The 19729-nt window shown below is 43.0% G+C and overlaps 1 protein-coding gene across 2 annotated transcripts in view; it reads right to left on the reverse strand.

The window, feature by feature from the left end:
• The window catches only part of galnt14 (UDP-N-acetyl-alpha-D-galactosamine:polypeptide N-acetylgalactosaminyltransferase 14 (GalNAc-T14)), a 71274-nt gene that overhangs the window by 5092 nt on the left and 46453 nt on the right, over window positions 1–19729 (reverse strand). For both annotated transcript variants that reach the window (XM_061812840.1, XM_061812841.1), the window contains 11 exons: window positions 14446–14513; window positions 13165–13230; window positions 9968–10089; window positions 7621–7708; window positions 6212–6296; window positions 6036–6139; window positions 5717–5843; window positions 5180–5272; window positions 4788–4871; window positions 1956–2100; window positions 266–394 (listed from right to left, as the gene is read on the reverse strand). In XM_061812840.1, coding sequence (XP_061668824.1) covers window positions 266–394; window positions 1956–2100; window positions 4788–4871; window positions 5180–5272; window positions 5717–5843; window positions 6036–6139; window positions 6212–6296; window positions 7621–7708; window positions 9968–10089; window positions 13165–13230; window positions 14446–14513 — 1111 coding nt within the window. The remainder of the gene's footprint in view (window positions 1–265; window positions 395–1955; window positions 2101–4787; window positions 4872–5179; window positions 5273–5716; window positions 5844–6035; window positions 6140–6211; window positions 6297–7620; window positions 7709–9967; window positions 10090–13164; window positions 13231–14445; window positions 14514–19729) is intronic.

Here is a 19729-nt window from a genome sequence, read left to right on the forward strand (position 1 = left end):
AGAGAACCCCCCTTGACAGATGAAAATCTGCCAATTAGCAACATTATAATTATTTTATTATTCACATTTACTTTCAAGCTTTATATAGAATTCCAATGCAAAATATGCACGTGAGGCTTAGGTATAAATTTTCATGACTTTGGATGTGAGTGGCTTTAAAAGGCGGGGGCAAGGCCTGGTGAGTGATGCGGGAGTCGATGAATGAGAGCGTGCAGTTGTGTGTGTGTGTGTGCGTGTGCGTGTGCGTGTGTGTGCACGCGCTCACCTGCTTGGCGTCGTCCGTGTCGCAGGGCAGCAGCAGAATCTGCGACGCCGGGAACGTCGTGGTGACCGACACGCATTTGTTGCCGTCGTGTTGCTGTCGGATCTGCTGGCCAGCAGTGTAGAGCCACTCCTGCACACACACAAAACAAAAAAAAAAAACGATAAATAAATAAAATGTCCCACCTCACTTCTCCAAGATTATCCATGTGTGAAAACGTGTACCCATTTATGTATTATTACTCTTACTACTTTTCTCCTCCTTTTTGAGTTCCAGCGAGGCTGCAGTTCTTTTAGCAGGGGAGACCAAACTGGAAAGAATTTTCTTCCTTTTCTTTGTTGTCTTTGTCATCCTTTTTGCCCATTTTTCTTTCATTTCCCTTCTTCTTTCTTTAGTACTTTGCCCCTTTGATCCCCTTCCCCCCATTTCCTGCTATCTTTTTCAATTTTTCATTTTTTGCCATTTTTCATTGTTCTATTTTATCTCCCCTTTCTTTTTTCTCTTCACTGCTTTCTTCTCACCTTTTGTCTTTTCTTTTCCCTTTTTGTTCCTTTTCATCCCTCCATTTTCTCTCTCACCCCCCCCCCACACCGCTTTGTGTTTCCTTCCACCCATTTGCTCCCCAAGTCCTTTTTTATAATGCGTAATTTTCTCCTCACAGGGAGCATCAATGAAAAAGGCAAACATGCGCTCATTAGAGATGCTCTAACGAGGTCACTGAAGACGCTGCACCTGGCTTGTTTGCGTGCGTACGTGGGTAAAAGCCGGTGAACCGCACACACACACGCACACACAAATCCATCGTTTAATAATTAGCCTGTCATCACACACGAGGCCATCATTGGATCGCAAACGCATTCATCAACTTCACATCCATTCATCTCCGTCACGTAACGATGACACAAGGTCACGACCTCAATTATACAATAATAATATGTTTACTGCGACGGGCTTTTCATTGTGTGATTTGGGATTAACGGAGCGAAAAGCATCTATTTAGAGTTGTTTGCTCATATCTGTGTCGGAGTTTGGATGGAAGCAGACAAGATTGTGTTTATTTTCATTAAGTTTGCGGACACGTACGAAAGCCATCACATCCAAATGATTCCGGAAATGTTGAACAACATTAAACATATATATATATATATATATATATATATATATATATATATATATATATATAATATATATATATATTTTTTTTAAACACTCCTGTTATGCCGTGTGCCCAATTAACCCATTTGAAAATGTAGGAAAACAAAACAAATGATTTTTCCAGCATTAATTATTAATTATATAATTAATTTTTCTTCTTTTCTCTTTTTAAAAAAAATAATTTTTCAATTCTTTTTGTATTGTTTAACATACAATATATAAAGTATATTTTGATTCTTACAAAAGGAGTGGGACACATTGACCGAGTTGACAATCTAGATTAAAAAAAAACAACATTTACTTATTCCATTGGCTGCTCAAAAAATATAATTTGCAAAGTTTTATTCAATATTTTGCGAATTAAAGGTAGTTCGAGTGACACTATTGCCCATTTTGTTGTGATGTGGCAATCATGTTGCCAAAATTCAAAGTATTAAATATATTCAATTGCATCTACCAGCAATTAAAAAGTGAGTTGTTTGTACAAGAACAACAAATATGAATCCTATTTTTGGTGTGTTGCACTTGCGGTATCGACCTGGTTGCGGGCGGGGACGCCGTCCTTGACCACGCATGGCCCCAACGCGAGGACGGGCGTCTCCTGGCCGTCCACGTGGCGAGTCTCCAAGCAGTTCTGCCTCTGCCGGATCATACCGGACTGCCAGTCCGAGTCGTCAGGAACTCTGATGGAGGAAAACCCGAGATGGCGGCGGGTGAGGGTGGGCTGAGATCAGGGATGAGATCATACAGTGCCACCGTTTTGATTGAAACTAAGCAAAAATAGTCCGATTTGTGCTTCGTTTAAAATGTTAAACTAGAAATATGGATATTATGCATTATGTTACAAATGTAAAATGTTTCGTTTAATTCAAACCTTGTGACAGTCAACGTGACGTAGTGCTGGGTCAATGGAGAGTATGGCTTTCATTACCATGACAAACAGCTCCATAACAAGCTTTATAATAACAATAACATTTTCCGTTCTTTAACCAGTTGGGAACAAGTTCTCATTAACAATGCCAACTCGAAGGCAATTTTAAAGTTCTGTGTCTTGCCCAAGGACACTTTGGTAGTGGACAATAGGAGGTGGGATTGGAACCGCCGACACATGGGTCAATTGTAACGAGGTGAGCGGATTCTACTAGTGCAAAAATAAACCCGGTAAAGACAATAAAGCATTTTCATTGGTGGAGGCAGCGCTTCATACACCTGACTGGTCAGTGCATGTGGCACCTGCAGCAGACATCTGTGTCAAATACAAGTATCAACTGTCCGGCCGTCCACGTGGACAACTACAACAAATCTCAATGCAGGTTTGCTTACCTTTTGGGTTAGACATGATCATGCTTTGTACAGTGCATTCTGACAAGTGCTGAAAAGTGGTGCACTAAATGCGTTTTCAAACATGTTGGTTGCGCATATGAAAATGTGGTCAGCTAACATCTTTTTTTTTTTTTTTTTTGAGGCAAAGTGGGGAAATTTATTCCCCTTCAGCACATTTTAATCGTGCACTCGATCCACATGATCAAATCAAGTACTTTTTCCTCATGTGGCAGGCGGACGGACTTTTTTTTTTTAATCTTAATGAAAACGAGAAAAAAGGCGCAGAAGCCAATCAAGTCCATCAAGATGGAGCACTTGAAAAACGGCACGAGCGGACTTCCATCGCTTATTACGTGACAAACTTTCTCTTGTGATGAACCGGAAGGCGTTAATTCAATCTGCTATCTGGGCTCCACTTAATAAGACCTCAAAGGTTATTCCTCATTTGGAGTGCCCCCCCCCGAGAATCACACTCTTAATTCCATTCAGGGGATTAACGCCATACACCACCGCTTTAACTCATTCACTGCCGTGGACTTTTACATCCATCTACTGGAAACTGACCAACAACCCACTTAAATATTTGTCAAGGAGCTCCCCCAGCTCGGTTGTGAAATCCAAGCATCTACATAACTGTAATGAACTACTTTTGCCAGCTGATGGCGGCGTTGCGTCATTTTGGATATGAGCTCAGCACAGCTTCTGAGTAGAAGATAAAGATTAGCCAGCGAACGTCGACTTGTCGCATCGATTATGAGGGAGCCGAACAACAACACATTGGATGTCAGATAAATTTAGGCACCAATGTGTGTCGCATTGGTGACAAAAAAAAGAAAAAGACAACTCATGAAGCTCTTTAGTCAGTAAACGGTGTTTTGGGGGAAACCAGCCTGTGGTCAACTCCTGATTACTAAATAACAGAGAAAGGTAGAAACCTTTTATTCTGGTGAAAGACGAGAGTTTACGTCAGTGGTCAGCAACCTTTTTGAGGCTGAGGGCTACTTCGTGAGCACCAATCGTATGAAGGGCTACGTGACCTGTTTGTGGAAAATTTCAGACTCAGTTCATTACACAGACATAAAATATTTTGGTTTTAATTTATTGTAGTAAATGACATTAGAGGTATTTTAAAATTTTTATTCACGTAAGCAAGTCAGATTCAGAATTTAAGCCACAAATAATAGTAACAATTTGTGGCCTATGGTATTTTTAGAACATACCTCGCAGGCGCCTTATATGGTCCTCGCGGGCTACCATTCACCCGCGGGCACCGCGTTGGTGACCCTTGGTTTATGTTTTACAGTCAAAATGCTGTAAAACGGCTAAAACTCGGTCTGTTTACACAATAATGGATATAAAGTGTTGCTGTTCTCACTCGTGTCAAATACTACATGCAAAAAAAAAAAAAAAAAGGCATAAGACCATTGTTAAAAGTGAAGGGATGAAAATATATAATTTGGACTAAAGTACTAGAAACAGAAATAGACAGACGAACAAAAACAATACGCCCCGACAGATTTTTTTGAGGCTGTTGCCGGTAATTGGCAGAGTAAAATTGCAATAAGTGACTTTTTAATTTAAAAATATAATATAATATAAAGGGGAAAAATGGTTCCGTTTATACTTACAGTTAGAAAGATCTGAATTATTGCCAGAACATTTGGCAATTTTACACTAGTTTTGTCTTCTGGCATCCATTTAACTTTACAACCATAAGGAAAATTTGCACAAATCAGTTTAAATGTCATGATCTCAATTATTGTATAAAAAAAAAAAATCAGGAAAAAAATCAATGCTCTGCTGCAATTTTTTTCAGATTATTTTATTTCTATCTATCTATCTATCTATCTATCTATCTATCTATCTATCTATCTATCTATCTATCTATCTATCTATCTATCTATCTATCTATCTCTATCTATCTATCTATTGATTTATTTGTTTGTTTATATATTATTATTTTTTTTTTATTTGACACAAACAATTTGCAAAGTTCTAATATCGGCCAACCGATTAATCGGTCGGGCCCTAATAAAAGCAGACTGACTTGAGTTGCGGGTAGACGTGGTCCAGGTACCACTTGAAGGACTTGCACTTGAGCTTGCGTCTGAGCTCCACGCGTCCCCGTACGCTGCCGACCCAAAAAAAAAAAAAAATTAAAAAAAATTCCAGTGAGCGGCAAAACAAGGTGGCGGGGGCCCATGCGTCGTAATCTAACTGATAAACGCTGACATTTAAACACTGGCAACGCGTTTGCTTTTGTCTTCTTGTGACGCTCTGAGCCAAACACAAAACAAGATGCTGGACGACTTCACATACTCTGCAAGTAGTGTGCGAGTGTGTAAAAATGTGTACATGTGTTAAGAGTGAGTGCACGTAACAGTGAGTGAGTGTACCGTATGTATATATGTGTATGTTTATGAGAATGATTGTTCTTACTCTCCATAAGATTTTCCTCGAGCTGCCGGTCGAGCCGAGTAGTAAAAGAGGCGGAAGTCGTCCATCCAAACCTCGGCGGTCCGCCGTGTGTTCCTAACAAACATCCACACAAAGACTTGCGATCACATTCCCATTTGTGTATGTTTACATTATATAAGTATTTGATGCACTCGGCAACAATAATCTGCAGTGTACTCATCTGCAGATGCGCATCTTACTTTGTTGCCGTGCAGTGGCGGTTCAAGGGGGTGTCAGAGGGGGGCCTGTGCCAGCTCAGCCCCCACCCCGTGAACTTCCACGAGACGTGACTGGATTCGTAAGTAACTATGACGGGCGAGAAACGCCACTGTTGCCACGGCGACATGCTTCACATCAACTACGTTTTTCTTTTCGGAAGTGCTGCTCATTTCTGACTTTTAACAATATTTATTGAGGCATTATCCAATGTAATTTTCCATGAACATGACGCACTTGCTGTTAACGGACGTCCGCAAGCGAGAGACTTGATGCTCATGGTTTTCGCGTTTGTTTACATACTTGATGTACGTGTTGGTGTTGCCCTCCGGGAAGACGTACGGATGCTTCTTCCGGAAGACGTGACCCACGCGGCTGCACGGAATGATCTCCAAGCTTCCGCCGCACTGCCACACCCGGAAGGAGATCTCTGCAACCACACCCAGAAACAAACATGTGCGGACGCACACACACACACACACACACACACACACAAAAATCACATTTCATTTTAGTTTAAGGACAGAACGCCTATCCTTACCTTGTTAGCATGTTAGCTAGTTAGCCTCCTGAATTACTGACACACAGTTGTTTGATTTGCGTGTGCGGTGGAACGACTCACCGAAGTTCTCCCCGCCCCAGATGTCCATGGCCGTGTCGTACTTGCCCAGGTGCTTGAACCACGAGCTGTCGATCACAAAGAGGCCACCGGCGATGATGGGCGTCCTGTAACACGTGAGAAACATCGGCGTTCAGCTCGCTACTTGTTTGTTCATGTGTGCACGTTTGTGTATATACTTGATTGGCAGGGTGGGGTCAGTGCGGCGATCCCTTTCCTCAGGAGATAGTCCCTCCCACTTGAAATGAAGACTCCAATCAAAACCTGACGTGGAAAACAAAACTTGAATTTAGTCTTTGATTTTAAGACTGCCCTTTGACATTAGTCCTCGGTTTTATGTCTGAAACCAAAATAAATCTTGAAGATTAGTGTTTGCTGTGAACTGTTTGATCTTGGGTTGTAGTTCTTTGAGGAAAGGCCCAGATCAGGTTTTAAGGCCAAAGGGAGGGTTTGTATCACGGAAAGTGAGACTTGCTCAGGATGTATGTCTTTCAGATTAAACCGAGTTCAGGTTTTAGCAATTTTGGGATGAGTCCTGGGTGAGATTCGAAACCTTTCGAGATTAGGCTTTATTCATGTTTGAAGTCATTATAATTAAAGATAAATCAGGTTTTACATCTTTGAGATTAAGACTAAATAAATTTTTTATTGACTATTGAATTACCTGTATTCTTATTCTATTGAGTTAAGGCCTAAATCCCGTTTGAAGTCTTTGAGATTAAAACTAGGCCAATTTTTATTGACTATTGGATTAGTCCAGGGACAGATTCAAAATATTTTTATATTAGCGGAAGGGTCAAATTTGAAATGTCTGAGATTAAGACTAGGTCAAATTATAGGTTTGTGAGATTAGAACAACATCAAGATTTTGGGTTTTGAGCTCTAAAAGCTAAATTAGGTTTTGAAACTTCAAGAAAATGCCTAGGTCAAATCTGAAGTTTTGGTGATTAAGACTGGATCAGGTTTTAGATCATTGAGATTTGTCTGAAGTCAGACTTTAGGTTTTATATCTAAATTATGTTCTAGATTTTTTTTTAGATTAGTCCTCAATCAAATTTGAACTGTTTGATATTACGGTTTACAGTAGGTCAGGTCTTTAAGTCATTATGATTAGGCCAAGATCATGGTTCGTCTTTAACCTGAAATGTGGTCTAGGGCTTGTACTCGGTCCGTGAGAATAGGCCAATGTCAAATTTTAGGCCTTTAAGATGAGACCTAATTAGGTTTTGAAACTTTGAAATTACACCTAGGTCAAGTCTGATATCTTTCCCATTAAACCTGGACTAGTTTTTAGGTCTATGAGATTAGGTATAGATAGGATTTTAGGTCTTTGAGATTAGGTCCGAATCAAGATTAACATTTTGTCTGTTTTGAAGTGTAAAATTATGACATTAGTTTGAAACAAGTTCAGGTTTAAGGTCTATGAGATTAGGCCGAGGTCAGGGCTGGTGTCTCTGATTCTAAACCCAAGTCAGGTTTCATGTCTTTTAAATTAGGTCTAGGTCAGGTGTGGTCTTGGCTCTTCAATTTAGGTCACGTAAGGTCCAGGTCAAGAGGACCGGAGTAGCTTGGTGTGGCGTTGGTCTACCTCCTCGTAGGTCAGCAGAGGCGGCCACGTAGGCGAAGGTGTCCATGTTGATGATGTCGATGACGGGGCTAACTACTCTGGTCGGGTCCTGAAACAAAAGAAATGAATAAGAAAATATGGACTAAGATGCAAAAAGAGGGGTAGCTTGACATGCGAGTTTCATTCATTCCTGACCAAACCTGTAATCTCAGTAAACGCCAAATCAATATATCATTTTGTTTCTACCACAGAAAAACAACACTCAATTTTATCAAATGATAAAACGAATAAACTGATTTTATAACGTGTAATTATTGTACACACTGTAGTATTGTTTAACGTGTGCTTGGGTCACTCAAGAATCAAAGTACCACTGTACGCACGCAATATCAAGTGGAGCTAAAGCGGCCTGACTTTCCGAAATTAAAAAAGACCTTGAAAGCCGATAAAAAAAAAATTGTCTTGTAAAACCCTCGCGACTTTGTGGCTCCCTAGCGCCCTCATTAACCTTTAAACGAGGTCCCAAGTGGTCGTTAAAAGAGGATGTGAGCCCAGCTCCGAAGTCGCTCTGACGTCCCGTCGGCCTGCTGGAGCTGACGGCTTTCATGGCGGCGCGACCCGCCATTAGCGCGGTCAAATGGGCGCCAATAATATTAGCCGGCAGGTGGGACGGTCGCGGCCCATTAGCCACGGCGTACGTGTACAGAGGACTTCGGCTGTGTCGCTGCGCACACTCAGTCTCTCTAAAACCAGTTAGACGCTTTTGTTCACTTCTGAAAGATTCTTGAGCGCAGGATTTGTTAAAACCACAAAACGGTGGTGTTATTGCTTCCACCGAGGAGCAAATTGGTTGCTTTTGTCGTTTTCAGAAAACTGGCTGCTGTTAAAAATCACTTGAAGGACTGAACCAGGATTCAGATTTGCAATTTTCTTCTGATTAGGATCAAGTCCTCAAGCCTAAAGGTTTTTATGTCTTTGAGATCGCATCTTAGTCAGGTCTGAAGTCTCTGAAATAAATTGTAGGTCACGTTATATGTTATTTATGTTTAGATTAAACATAGGTTTGGTCTGAAACTTTTGAGATCAGGCCAAGATCAGGATTTGCTGTCCTTGATATTAATGTTAAATCAGATTGTACAGTACATCTTTAAAATGAGTCAGGGTGAGTGAATAGTTTGAATAAAGGGTCTCAATCTTATAAGATTAGGTACATCCATCCATTTTGTGTGCCGCCTATCCTCACAAGGGTCGTGAGGAGTGCTGGAGCCTATCCCAGCTGTCAACGGGCAGGAGGCGGGGGTACACCCTGAACCGGTTGCCAGCCAATCGCAGAGTCTAAATATTGTTTTTATTCTTCTGCATCGGTCATGTTGTATTAAGATTAAGGCCTGGATCAGGTTCAAATATTTCTGAGAATAAACATAGACCAAGTTCTAAACACTAGAGACTAGGTTTGGTCGGGTTTATGTGTCTGATATCCGTCGCGAGTCATTTTGGTGAGTCAATTCAGCTATGTGATCATAAAAATAACAAACAGCAACAAGGTAAAAACACACAAATACATATACAAGACTGTAGATATTAAAACAAGAACTAATCGTTGAGTAGAAGAGAAAAATTTTGTCGTATTTAAAACCAGGAACGTGTGATATGGTTCTTTCTGGGTGCGAGGTTTTGCTCCCAGGCATACAAACATTACAACATTAAAGTCACATCGATCAATAACACGTATATTTAAATATCAATACAAAGTGCGGGCCAGCGACCCGGCGTGATGGATGACTTTCATCTCACAAACACACACACCTGAGCACACACTCACACACCCGCGTGCACCTAGAATGAATATGGATGATGCACATTCAGATGCGTAATGAGGTGAAGGAAACGAATGAGATGGATGTCTCAGAGTGGAAAGGTCATTGATGTCAGTAAAAAAAAAAAAAAGAGGTTGGGGTTGGAGGGAGAGCGACAAGAGGAAAGGAAGACGAGAAAAGGGCGAGCATTTAGAAAAAGCACCAGGCGGGGAAGAGGAAGAAATGAACAATGAGGAGGAGGCGAGGAGATGAGGGGAAGGATGAAAACGAGAGACAGGGAAAAAAAGAAAGCATACGCAAAGCATGAAAGGAAGAAAGAAAAGAAGCATGATGAGTCGACAAAAAAATGAGAAGAGGAAGCGCCAAAGGAAAAACGGATTGGAGAAACATGTAAAGGAAGTACGAGGAGAAAGAAGGATGAAAAGAAACGTGAGAGGAGGAAAAACCTTGAGGAGAAGCTTAGATGGGAAGAAGCCTGACAAAAAAAAAGAATCACGAGAAGATGAAAGATGAAGAGAAGAATGATAAACGAGCGCGTGTGAGGCCTCCACCTGTTTAATCCTGTGAAGGAGGGGGGGCAGCCAGTCCTTGTTGACCTCGCAGTGACTGTCCAGGAACGCCAGGACCTTCGCGCTCGCCGCGTCGGCGCCGCAGACTCTGGACCGGATAAGACCTGGCGCACGCAATCGGGGCGATATCGGATGTTAGCGATCACGCTTCCGGTCGGGTTTCTTATTAACTCGATCAGCGGGTCGCTAGACTTGGAGTCTCGTGATCACATGATCTCGCTCGGGTTGGCTGCAAACTCAAGCTTGAATGGAAACAAACAACTGGTGTTTCCGGACAGCCGTTAGTTTGGGTAACACACAAACAGAACAAACGGGTAAAACCTCCTGTCCCATTTAATCCAGTCCATTGCCTCACAGTTTTCGTCCTTCTCCGGAACCCCGATGGGATGCTTTCCTCAACTAGGGCACACCGGCCACCTCCATGTTGGGACATTCAAGGCAAAACGCCGAAAGTCTACACCAGTCCCGATCCCAGGAACGTTCCCAGTCAGGTCGGCTGTCACATTCCGTGTCACGTTGCGTCACATCCCCCATCATGTTACTCTCTGAGAAAAAATCCCGGTCATGTTCCAAGTTGGGTTCCCAATCGGACTCCCAGTCGCAGTTACATTTTTGTTACTTTGTTAATCATGTCGCCAATCACATTCCCGGTCGAGTTCCCAGCCGTGTTCTAGGCCTCCGAATCTTATTTATCAAAGCATCTTCCCAATCTTAGTTAACATTCCCAGAAGTAGAAACTTCATATATTTACTTCCAACTACATTTACATCCCCAATTGCAATTCCAGTTACATTCCCGGTTGTGTAGAATTCCCCATTTCCTTCTCAAGCGTCTTTCTGATCTTGATGAACATTCCCAAAGTATACGACGCTCCCCACATTTAAACACTGCGATGAGCTCCCGACGATTGCGCCGATTTGTAGCTGTACTCGGAAGAAGCACGTCCCATTTCGAAGCCCGCAGTCCGTCTTCCTTCGAGAGCGCCTCACGGACGCGGACGCCACCTTTTAGCGAGTGCTGCACACTGCATGAGACAGGAAGTGAGTCAGCGCTTCCTGCCTGGCGTGGATGTCTGTAAATGAGCTTGTTAGGCACGGCTCGTCTTGTCTTCGGTTTCAACTAAACGCTCTGATCAATATTCACTGACATGTTACTGTGCATGTGTGCGTGTGTGTGTGTGTGTGTGTCAGTGACATTGTCAGAAGTTCCACGCGGTGCCATCGGGCCGAGGCTCAGCCAATTTAAAATCCTATTTCATCCTCAATAAGGCTTTATTTTCTGGATGGGCGCTTCCCCTCCCCCACGCGCACGCACACACACACGCGCAAACAAAGACGAATGGGCGACTTTGTACATGAAAGGGTGTTTTACAACTATATGCGTATGTGTGTGCGGGCGCTGTATTGGCTTGGTGAGTATTTATGGGCCTTAAAAAGACAATCAAGAAAGACCTGAAGTCGTAAACTGTTAACGAGCCAAACGTAGAAATTGGTCGTATAAGTGTGTGTTGTGTGTGTGTGTGGTGTAAAGAAAGCAAGCGGTGACAGCGTGCAGGACGCCTTCGCCTTCCTGTCGTCAAAGAAAGTGAATAACGAAAAGAAAACGCAGAACAATGAAGATTTTAAAAAAAGACAAAGCGAGATGAAGGTGTGTGTGTCTTCATTTGGAGTCTTACAAATCAAGTGTTAGTAGCTATGTAACTACACTCCTTCTATAACCCTTCCAGCCATCCATTTTCCTAGCCGCTTATCCTCACAAGGGTCACGGGGAGTGCTGGAGCCTATCCCAGCTGTCAACGAGCAGGAGGCGGGGCACAGCCTGAACTGGTTGCCAGCCAATTGCAAGGTTGATCGAGACAACCAATCGCACTCACAATCACTCTGTCATAAGCCAGGCTGGACCATGACACACACCTAGGGGCAATTTAGAGTCTCCAATGATTTTGGGATGTGGGATTAAACCAGAGGGCCTTGGAGAAAAACCACACAGGCACGGGGAGAACATGCAAACTCCACACAGGCGGGGCCAGGATCGAACCCTGGACCTCAGAACTGTGAGGCCAACGCTTTCCATCTGATCCAACGTGACACCTAATAATCTTAAATCTACTTACTCGTAGCTCAAGTCACCACTGTAGTCATGTTGAAAGAATAGCAACAAAACATGACAGATTTTGGTTTTTATTAATAATTTATTTTGCCGTTAGCCATCACGATGACGAGCGCAAATCGTGACAGGCTCGTGCCTGTGTAATCCCGCACATTGTGCAGCTGTCATGTTCATCTGGCGTACCGCGATCGCTCGCATTCTATATTTAAGAGTGTGAAAGCGGATTTTGGATGCCCACGAGCGTGACGCCGCGGCGCGGACGTCCACATTTAGTCCCATTCCGACGTTTGCGGCTTCGGCACGTTCGCAAAGTGGACGCGTTTAAAATTGCTTTAGTTGGATCCGGCCCCCAGGCCTTGAGTTTGACAGCAGTGGACTAAAACTAGCTGTCAATCACAATCAATTAGTTGTCGATTGATGGATTCATTGTTTTACTTCTACGGTTATTTTGGTTTTTTTGCGGGTTTGCACACCCGGATACACACCCTGGAGGGCCTCGTAGACCCGATGCGGACCCCCGACGGAGTGGGGCACTCTCCGTGGAGGTCGTAACACCCCCCCACCACCACCACCTCTGGCACAAAAGTATGCCTAGTATATATGCATACTGAATCCATGCATTTTCTTTGTCGCCTATCCTCACAAGGGTCGCCGGGAGTACTGGACCCTATCCCAGCTGTCAATGGGCAGGAGGCGGTACACCCTGAACTGGTCGCCAGCCAATCACAGGGCACATGGAGACAGACAACAGTTGCACTCAGAATCACACCTAGGGGCAATTTAGAGTCTCCAATGATTTTGGGATGTGGGATTAAACCGGAGTGCCCTGAGAAAACCCAGGCAAGCACGGGGAGAATACGCAAACTCCAGACAGGTGGGGTCGGGATCGAACCTGGGACCTCAGAACTGTGAGGCCAACGCTTTAGCAGCTGCTCCGCCCTGCTGCCTTTGCATACAGAATCACACTTAAAATGCAAATTTACAGACACGCACATACAGAAAAATTCCTCGTCTTTGCTGATTTTGATTCTGGTTCAGATTCTGGTTCCGATTCTGATCTGCACACGTACCTTCTCTCCTGCTGTTGTGTAGACATTTGACTTTAGGCAATTTGGTGAGAAGCTGACAGTCGCTCCCTGAAACAACACAAAGACAAGAACATGAATCCCGCAAAGACGTGTGCGTGTGTGTACTTGCGCGTTGTCGGAACGCAAGGTCGACGATGAATTATTAAAATTAACGACGAGATGAGGGTGCGGGGATTTGGGTTGGTGCGCGTCTGCTGGTAAACGAGTCTTGTTTTATGAGCACTAAAAACCCTGCCGAGCTGCCGCGAGCATCATTTTCATTGTTTACACGCCTCCATCTATTATTTACCACATTTTCATTTTCTCTTATTATTATCGGACGACGGCGTTACACGCTCAAAGTTGTTCGACTTTCTTTCGTGGGCTCACTTTTCGTGTCAGCGGGAAGGTCGCCCCGTCTCTCCCGAGACGAGCGGTCGCAGCTGGATGACCGCTCCGCTCGCTGACTGCGAAATAGATGCCTCACTTTTCACCTGACTGCCTCTATGTATGTGTGTCTATGTGTGCGCACGTGCACAGTTCTATAGTTGTGCCCTGAGGTACAAGCTAAAGTCATTCTTTGACCACGCTTGTAACTCAAAACACCCTTTTGTAATAAATGGAAATGCTGTTAATCTGTAACCTTAAACGCCCCCAAAATATCCCCCCACCCAATTTTTTTTTCATTTGGTTTTCAATTTGAAAAATAACCCTCTGAGAATATAAATAAAAACAAATTAATCATACTTAAAAAGCATTTAAAAGAATAAAATATTTCTCGTCATGTTCTCCTTCAATAATCGTCGTGCTGCTCATTTTGGTGTTCACACCCTGGCCACCTGGGGGCAGTATAAGACAGACAGCTTTCAAGCATCTGCTTATTAACTAGTCACAATTTTCCAAAAAAATCTATTTGGCGAATCAACCCCTGTTTTTCATTTAAAAAAACACTTATTAGCAGTATTTTCACACCCATTCACGTTTAAAAAAAATATTACGTGGCAATTACAATGACCGTCAATCTTCCACGGAGTTTCACTCTTTGTGGTCGGGCCAGGTCCCTATCCACCTATCCACTAAATATCAGGGATCCACTGCACTGCTCTTGTGACATAACTCCTCTCTTGACTTCTCATTACGCCACTAATATCAGTTTTTCTTTTCAGAGGGTAAATAAGATACGCCGGTGGGTATTGTTATGTCTATTTACACGTGTTGCTGCACCATTTGTGTTTAGGTATCAGTTTTGCATGTGTGTGTGTGTGTGTGTGTGTGCACGCTCACCATCATCGCTGAAGTCATCCACCAGAATGATCTCATGGATGAGATGAACAGGAGTTCTGTTTAACACACTGACAGAGAAACGCATTGTGTCACACACACATATATAGACACAGAAACTCATACGCATGCACGCACACACACGCACGCTTATGAATCCATTACGTCTGCATGGCACACCATTCGAGCGAACGCATTGAAAATGTCAGGCTAAATTCCCTCCTTGGAAATGCGTTAGCTTTCTGTCGTCCGGCAAAGAAGAAAAAAAACATTTCATTAAAACTAGAGATTGAGACATCAAAAATTCATAAATTGCACGCCTCAAAAAATGCCTTGTTGTCAAAGTACAGCTTTCATTTTCAATCTTGCTCTGACCGGCTGGGGGACCAAGATGTCGGGGAGTGGAAGGTTGAACAAAACCCCCTTAGATGCATTTCAACACAACAGATGGGAATCAAATCATATTGATTGTAATATGAACATAAATTAGATTCACCATCCACTAAGTTCAACAACAAAATAATATCCATCCATCCATTTTCTTTGCCGCTTATCCTCGCAAGGGTCACAGGGAATACCTAGTGCTGGACCCTATCCCAGCTGTCAACGGGCAGGAGGCGGGTACACGCTGAACTGGTTGCCAGCGAATCGCAGGGCACATAGAGACAAAGAGCCGCACTCACAATCACACCTAGGGGCAATTTAGAGTTTCCAATTAATGTTGAGTGTTTTTGGGATGTGGGAGGAAATCGAAGTGCCCGGAGGAAACCCACGCAGGCACGGGGAGAACACGCAAACTCCACACAGGCGGGGCCGGGATTGAACCAGGGACCTCAGGACTGTGAGGCCGACGCTTTACCAGCTGAGCCACCGTGCCGCGAATCAAAATAATAAGTGGGTTTAAAATCTTGAGGAGAACTAGAACATATTAGCTGGGGTTCACATATGAACGTGACATGTTAAAGTACAGGGGTGTCAAACATATTTTTGTCGCGGGCCACATTGCAGTTACACTTTCCCTCGAGGGCCATTATGACTGTGAAACCATAAAAATCTTTAATTGCGTCATCATATTTACACCTCCAATTTATGAACTAGTTTTGGAGTCAGAAATCAAGGGTAATGGGTTTTTCAATTGTTGTTGATGTTTGGTAACAAAAATGCTTGCATTATCTCAACATTATCATCATATATGATATGACAATTTGAAATTTTGGTACAGATTTGAACAAGAATCATAGAAATTGACACACATGATTTGCCTTTGCAGGCCACATAAAACCATGTCGGGGGGGAATTTGGCCCCCGGGCCTTGAGTTTGACACCAGTGCGTTAAACAAGAAGTCGGGTGGATCCAGCTATCCATCCGTTATCTGACCCGCTTATCCTCACAAGGGTAGGAAGAGTGCTGGAGCCTATCCCAGCTATCTTCGCACAGGAGGCGGGCTGCACCCTGAACTGGTCGCCATCGTAGGACGAAAAAAAAAACAACAACTAACCATTTTCTAAATCCAATATTCACACCTACGGGCAATTTAGAGTCTTCAGTCAACCTACCACGGATGTTTTTGGGATGTGAGAGGAAACCGGACCGCCTAGAGAAAACCCACACAGCCACGAGGAGAACATGCAAATTCCACACAGGCGGGATTCAAACCCCGGTCCCTAGAACTGCGAGGCAGACGCTCTAACCAGTCAGAGATTCCAATCCCACCCAGATAAATGTGAAAATAACACGTGTACTTCCCACGTTAATGAAGTCCAACAAGCGCAGGATAAATACGAGCAGAATAAGTGGCCTTGAAACCTTAATGGGATGAATATGAGCAAAATAAGTGGGCCTCAGCGGCAACTGGAATAAATATGAAGGCAATTAGCCGGGACGCGGATCAGTAGTCGCCGTTGCTGCCGCCGGTGGGGGGTACGCAGACCTGCAGGCGGACCGAGGCCGCTTCAAACATGAACTTCTCAAGCGGGGATCGAGTCTTAATGAGATAAACATGAACGTTCGCTCAGCTGAATGGGAGCACGATAAGTGGGCTTGAACTGGGGTGGGTGGGGGGATAAATCCAAACGTAACAAGAGCATCATAAAAATAAGAAAAAAGGGGGTGCGTGACTTCACCACTGCCGCGCCGCATGCTCAACTTGAGGGAAACTACAAGTCTGTGCTTTTTCCTGTCAAACTTATCATTATTTGACATTTTATTGAATGTGACGCCCCCCATCATCATTTAGTGAGTGCTTCAAGCAAAGGTCAGACAAACAGTCCATCAGGCTTACTGGACTTGGTTGTTTGAAAGTACTGAGCTGGTGCTGATCTTGCTCACTGATTTCATTAAGGCCAGATGCAGAGTTTATATTGGGGGGTGGGGTGGGGTGGGGTTTAAAAACTTGTACGTATCTCTTAAACTTGGATTGTAAAGTCAAGCCCAGTGATTGTCAGTGTGGTACAAGTAGCACTAGTAGCACGCAGCGTCCCTCTAGTGCTGCGCCAATGAATCCCTGCCCGAGTACACTTCGGTTGTATTTGACTTCAAAGTTCAATACTTTGGCATTTCGTCATTAAAAACAGTTTTGGACATTTATTCAAGTACAATTTGTATTTGGATCATCACTTTGATACAGTTTTTCCGATAATTCTCAATGTTTTACTCATAACATGATTCCTTTAAAACTACAAATTTTTGTCTCACATTTTGACTTTATTCTTAGAAATTACAAATGTTTTTCATTTTGTATGACTCCTTAATTTTGATATTTTTCTCTCTAGCCATTAAATTTCTTGATATTTTTGTAGCATTAGGTCTTGAGTCTTTTTATCAAAATATTTTGACTTTATTCCTCTAAACCTTCTTCTTTTCACCCAAAAATATAATGAATTCCTAATATAATTTCTTCATCATAATATGATTTCATTTCTCATTTGAAAATGGTCATGTAGTAGTATTTTGACTTTTTTCTTTGAAAATGATCATTCTCCCTTGTACTATTACAACTTTAGGAATACAACCTCTGTCTCATTTTTTTTAAAAATTCATTTCCGTTATTCCTCACATATAATGCATATTTTTTTCCTTCAGAAATTGTGTGCTCATTTGTTTATATACCCTGGTAGGATTTGCGGAATGTAGTTTATTTATTTATTTTTTTAAATATGATCGATGACCGAAAAACATCCATTATTAATTTCTTCAAGGTTATGTTTTGTTTTGTGAAATGTTTGACAGTTTCATTTGAATCCCATTAAAATAAAATCTTCCTGTTATCTTTAAAGAATTGTACACATCTAACAAATTCATATGAGCACAACTGTTTTCTCTCAATCACAAAATAAAAATAGGGCTGCGAATTTCAAAATAAGATGAAGTGGATAAAAAAGTATTACATGCTCAAAGTGCGCAACACAAGACAAACAAAATACAGACACTACGCAAAAATCATGCATTGTAAAAATGCACTATACATAGGTAGAAGCGTTTTCCAGAATTCTGAGGTCAATTTTGGGGGTGCGTATTGTATATGGGTGCCCATTATACATGGCAAATTACTGTACAATACTTAGGACTACTTCACTCCTGTATTTCAAATGTTGGTCACTATAGCGGACTTTACAATTCCAGAATGAGACATCTTGACGCCAACTGGTTGCCAAACACAAATTTTTGCATGAAATGAGTCCGTGACGTGAATTGATTGAAATTGTCCTCCATTTCGGATGAGTGAGTGAGAACCGTGCAAGGGGGAAAAGCCAAGCCAACCCGAGCTCCAGAAGGATTTTCAACAACTTTTCGGCCAGCTCTATCAAAGCGGAAGGACAGCGTGGAATTATTCCACCACACACACACACACACACACACACACACACACACACACACACACACACACACACACTGCCTGACCCTCAATCTGTGCAGCATCTTTTTTTTCTTCTCATTTTGATGGTATCAGCAGGTCCACAATCACACACACACACAATGGGAAAGTGAGGCAGAGCAAAGGGAGCAGCGAGTCCCGGGGAGACAGATTGTCTTTTAATTGGTTGAAAACTGCAGAGCTTTAAGAAGGCCTGCAGGGGAGATCGCAACACGCACACCCTCACACACACACACACACACACACACACACACACACACACACATGCACGCGCGCAGACACACAACGTCCTTTGCGATAGTCAGGCGAAGTCAGTCCCTGCACACTGGCTGCTATAATGAGCTGAACTCGGGCCAGTGTGTGTGCGTGTGTGTGTGTGTTAGTGTGTCTTGTTGACTCGGAAGCTGAAACTTTTCTGTCGCCTTTTATTTTTAGTTGGTGAGTTTGCAGTGTTGGCGCAAACACAACGTGAGCAAGAGCGCGAGCTCAGCCGAATTCTACGAAACTTGAAGACATTTACTCTTATAATCTCCCGCTTTTTTAATGTATATTTATTATTTTCCGGCCTGGCGGTGGCAGTGCGTGAACGTCAAATAGTTGCATTATTTATTAGTTGCGCTGGAGCACGTAACGATTCTTCGCTAATGAACAACAACGGGCAATGTAGTGGATTCCCCCGTAATGCAAATCTGCCTTTTCGCAGATTTTCATATTGCTGTTTTTTTTATTTTAAAATTGTACAACTCCACACGGCTGGAAAGGGCTACGGAGAAATTGCAAAGCAGCTTGGTGAAAAAAGGTCCAATGTTGGGGCAATTATTAGAAAATGGAAGAAGCTAAACATGATGGTCAAGCTCAATCGGAGTGGAGGCCCATGCAAGATATCACCTCATGGGACCTCAATGATCCTTAGAGAAGGTGCGGAATTAGTCCAGGACTACACGACAGGACTTGGTCAATGACCTGAAAAGAGCTGGCACCACCGTTTCCAAGGTGACTGTTGGGAATACACTAAGACGTCATGGTTTGAAATCATGCATGGCACGGAAGATTCCCCTGCTTAAACCAGCACACGTCAAGGCCGGTCTTAAGTTTGCCAATAACCATTTGGATGATACAGAGGAGACATGGGAGAAAGTTTTGTGGTCAGATTAGACCAAAATGGAAATTATTGGTCATAATTCCACCAACCGTATTTGGAGGAAGACGAATGACGACTTCCATCCCAAGAACACCATCCCTACTGTGAAGCATGGGGGTGGTAGCATCATGCTTTGTGGGTGTTTTTCTGCACATGGGACAGGATAATCGCAGTGCATTAAGGAGAGGGTGAATTGTGAGATTTTGGGGAACAACCTCTTTCCCTCAGTCAGAGCATTGAAGACGGGTCGTAGCTGGGTCTTTCAACATGA

This window comes from Syngnathoides biaculeatus, chromosome 23 (assembly GCF_019802595.1).
Source record: "Syngnathoides biaculeatus isolate LvHL_M chromosome 23, ASM1980259v1, whole genome shotgun sequence".
NCBI lineage: Eukaryota > Metazoa > Chordata > Actinopteri > Syngnathiformes > Syngnathidae > Syngnathoides > Syngnathoides biaculeatus.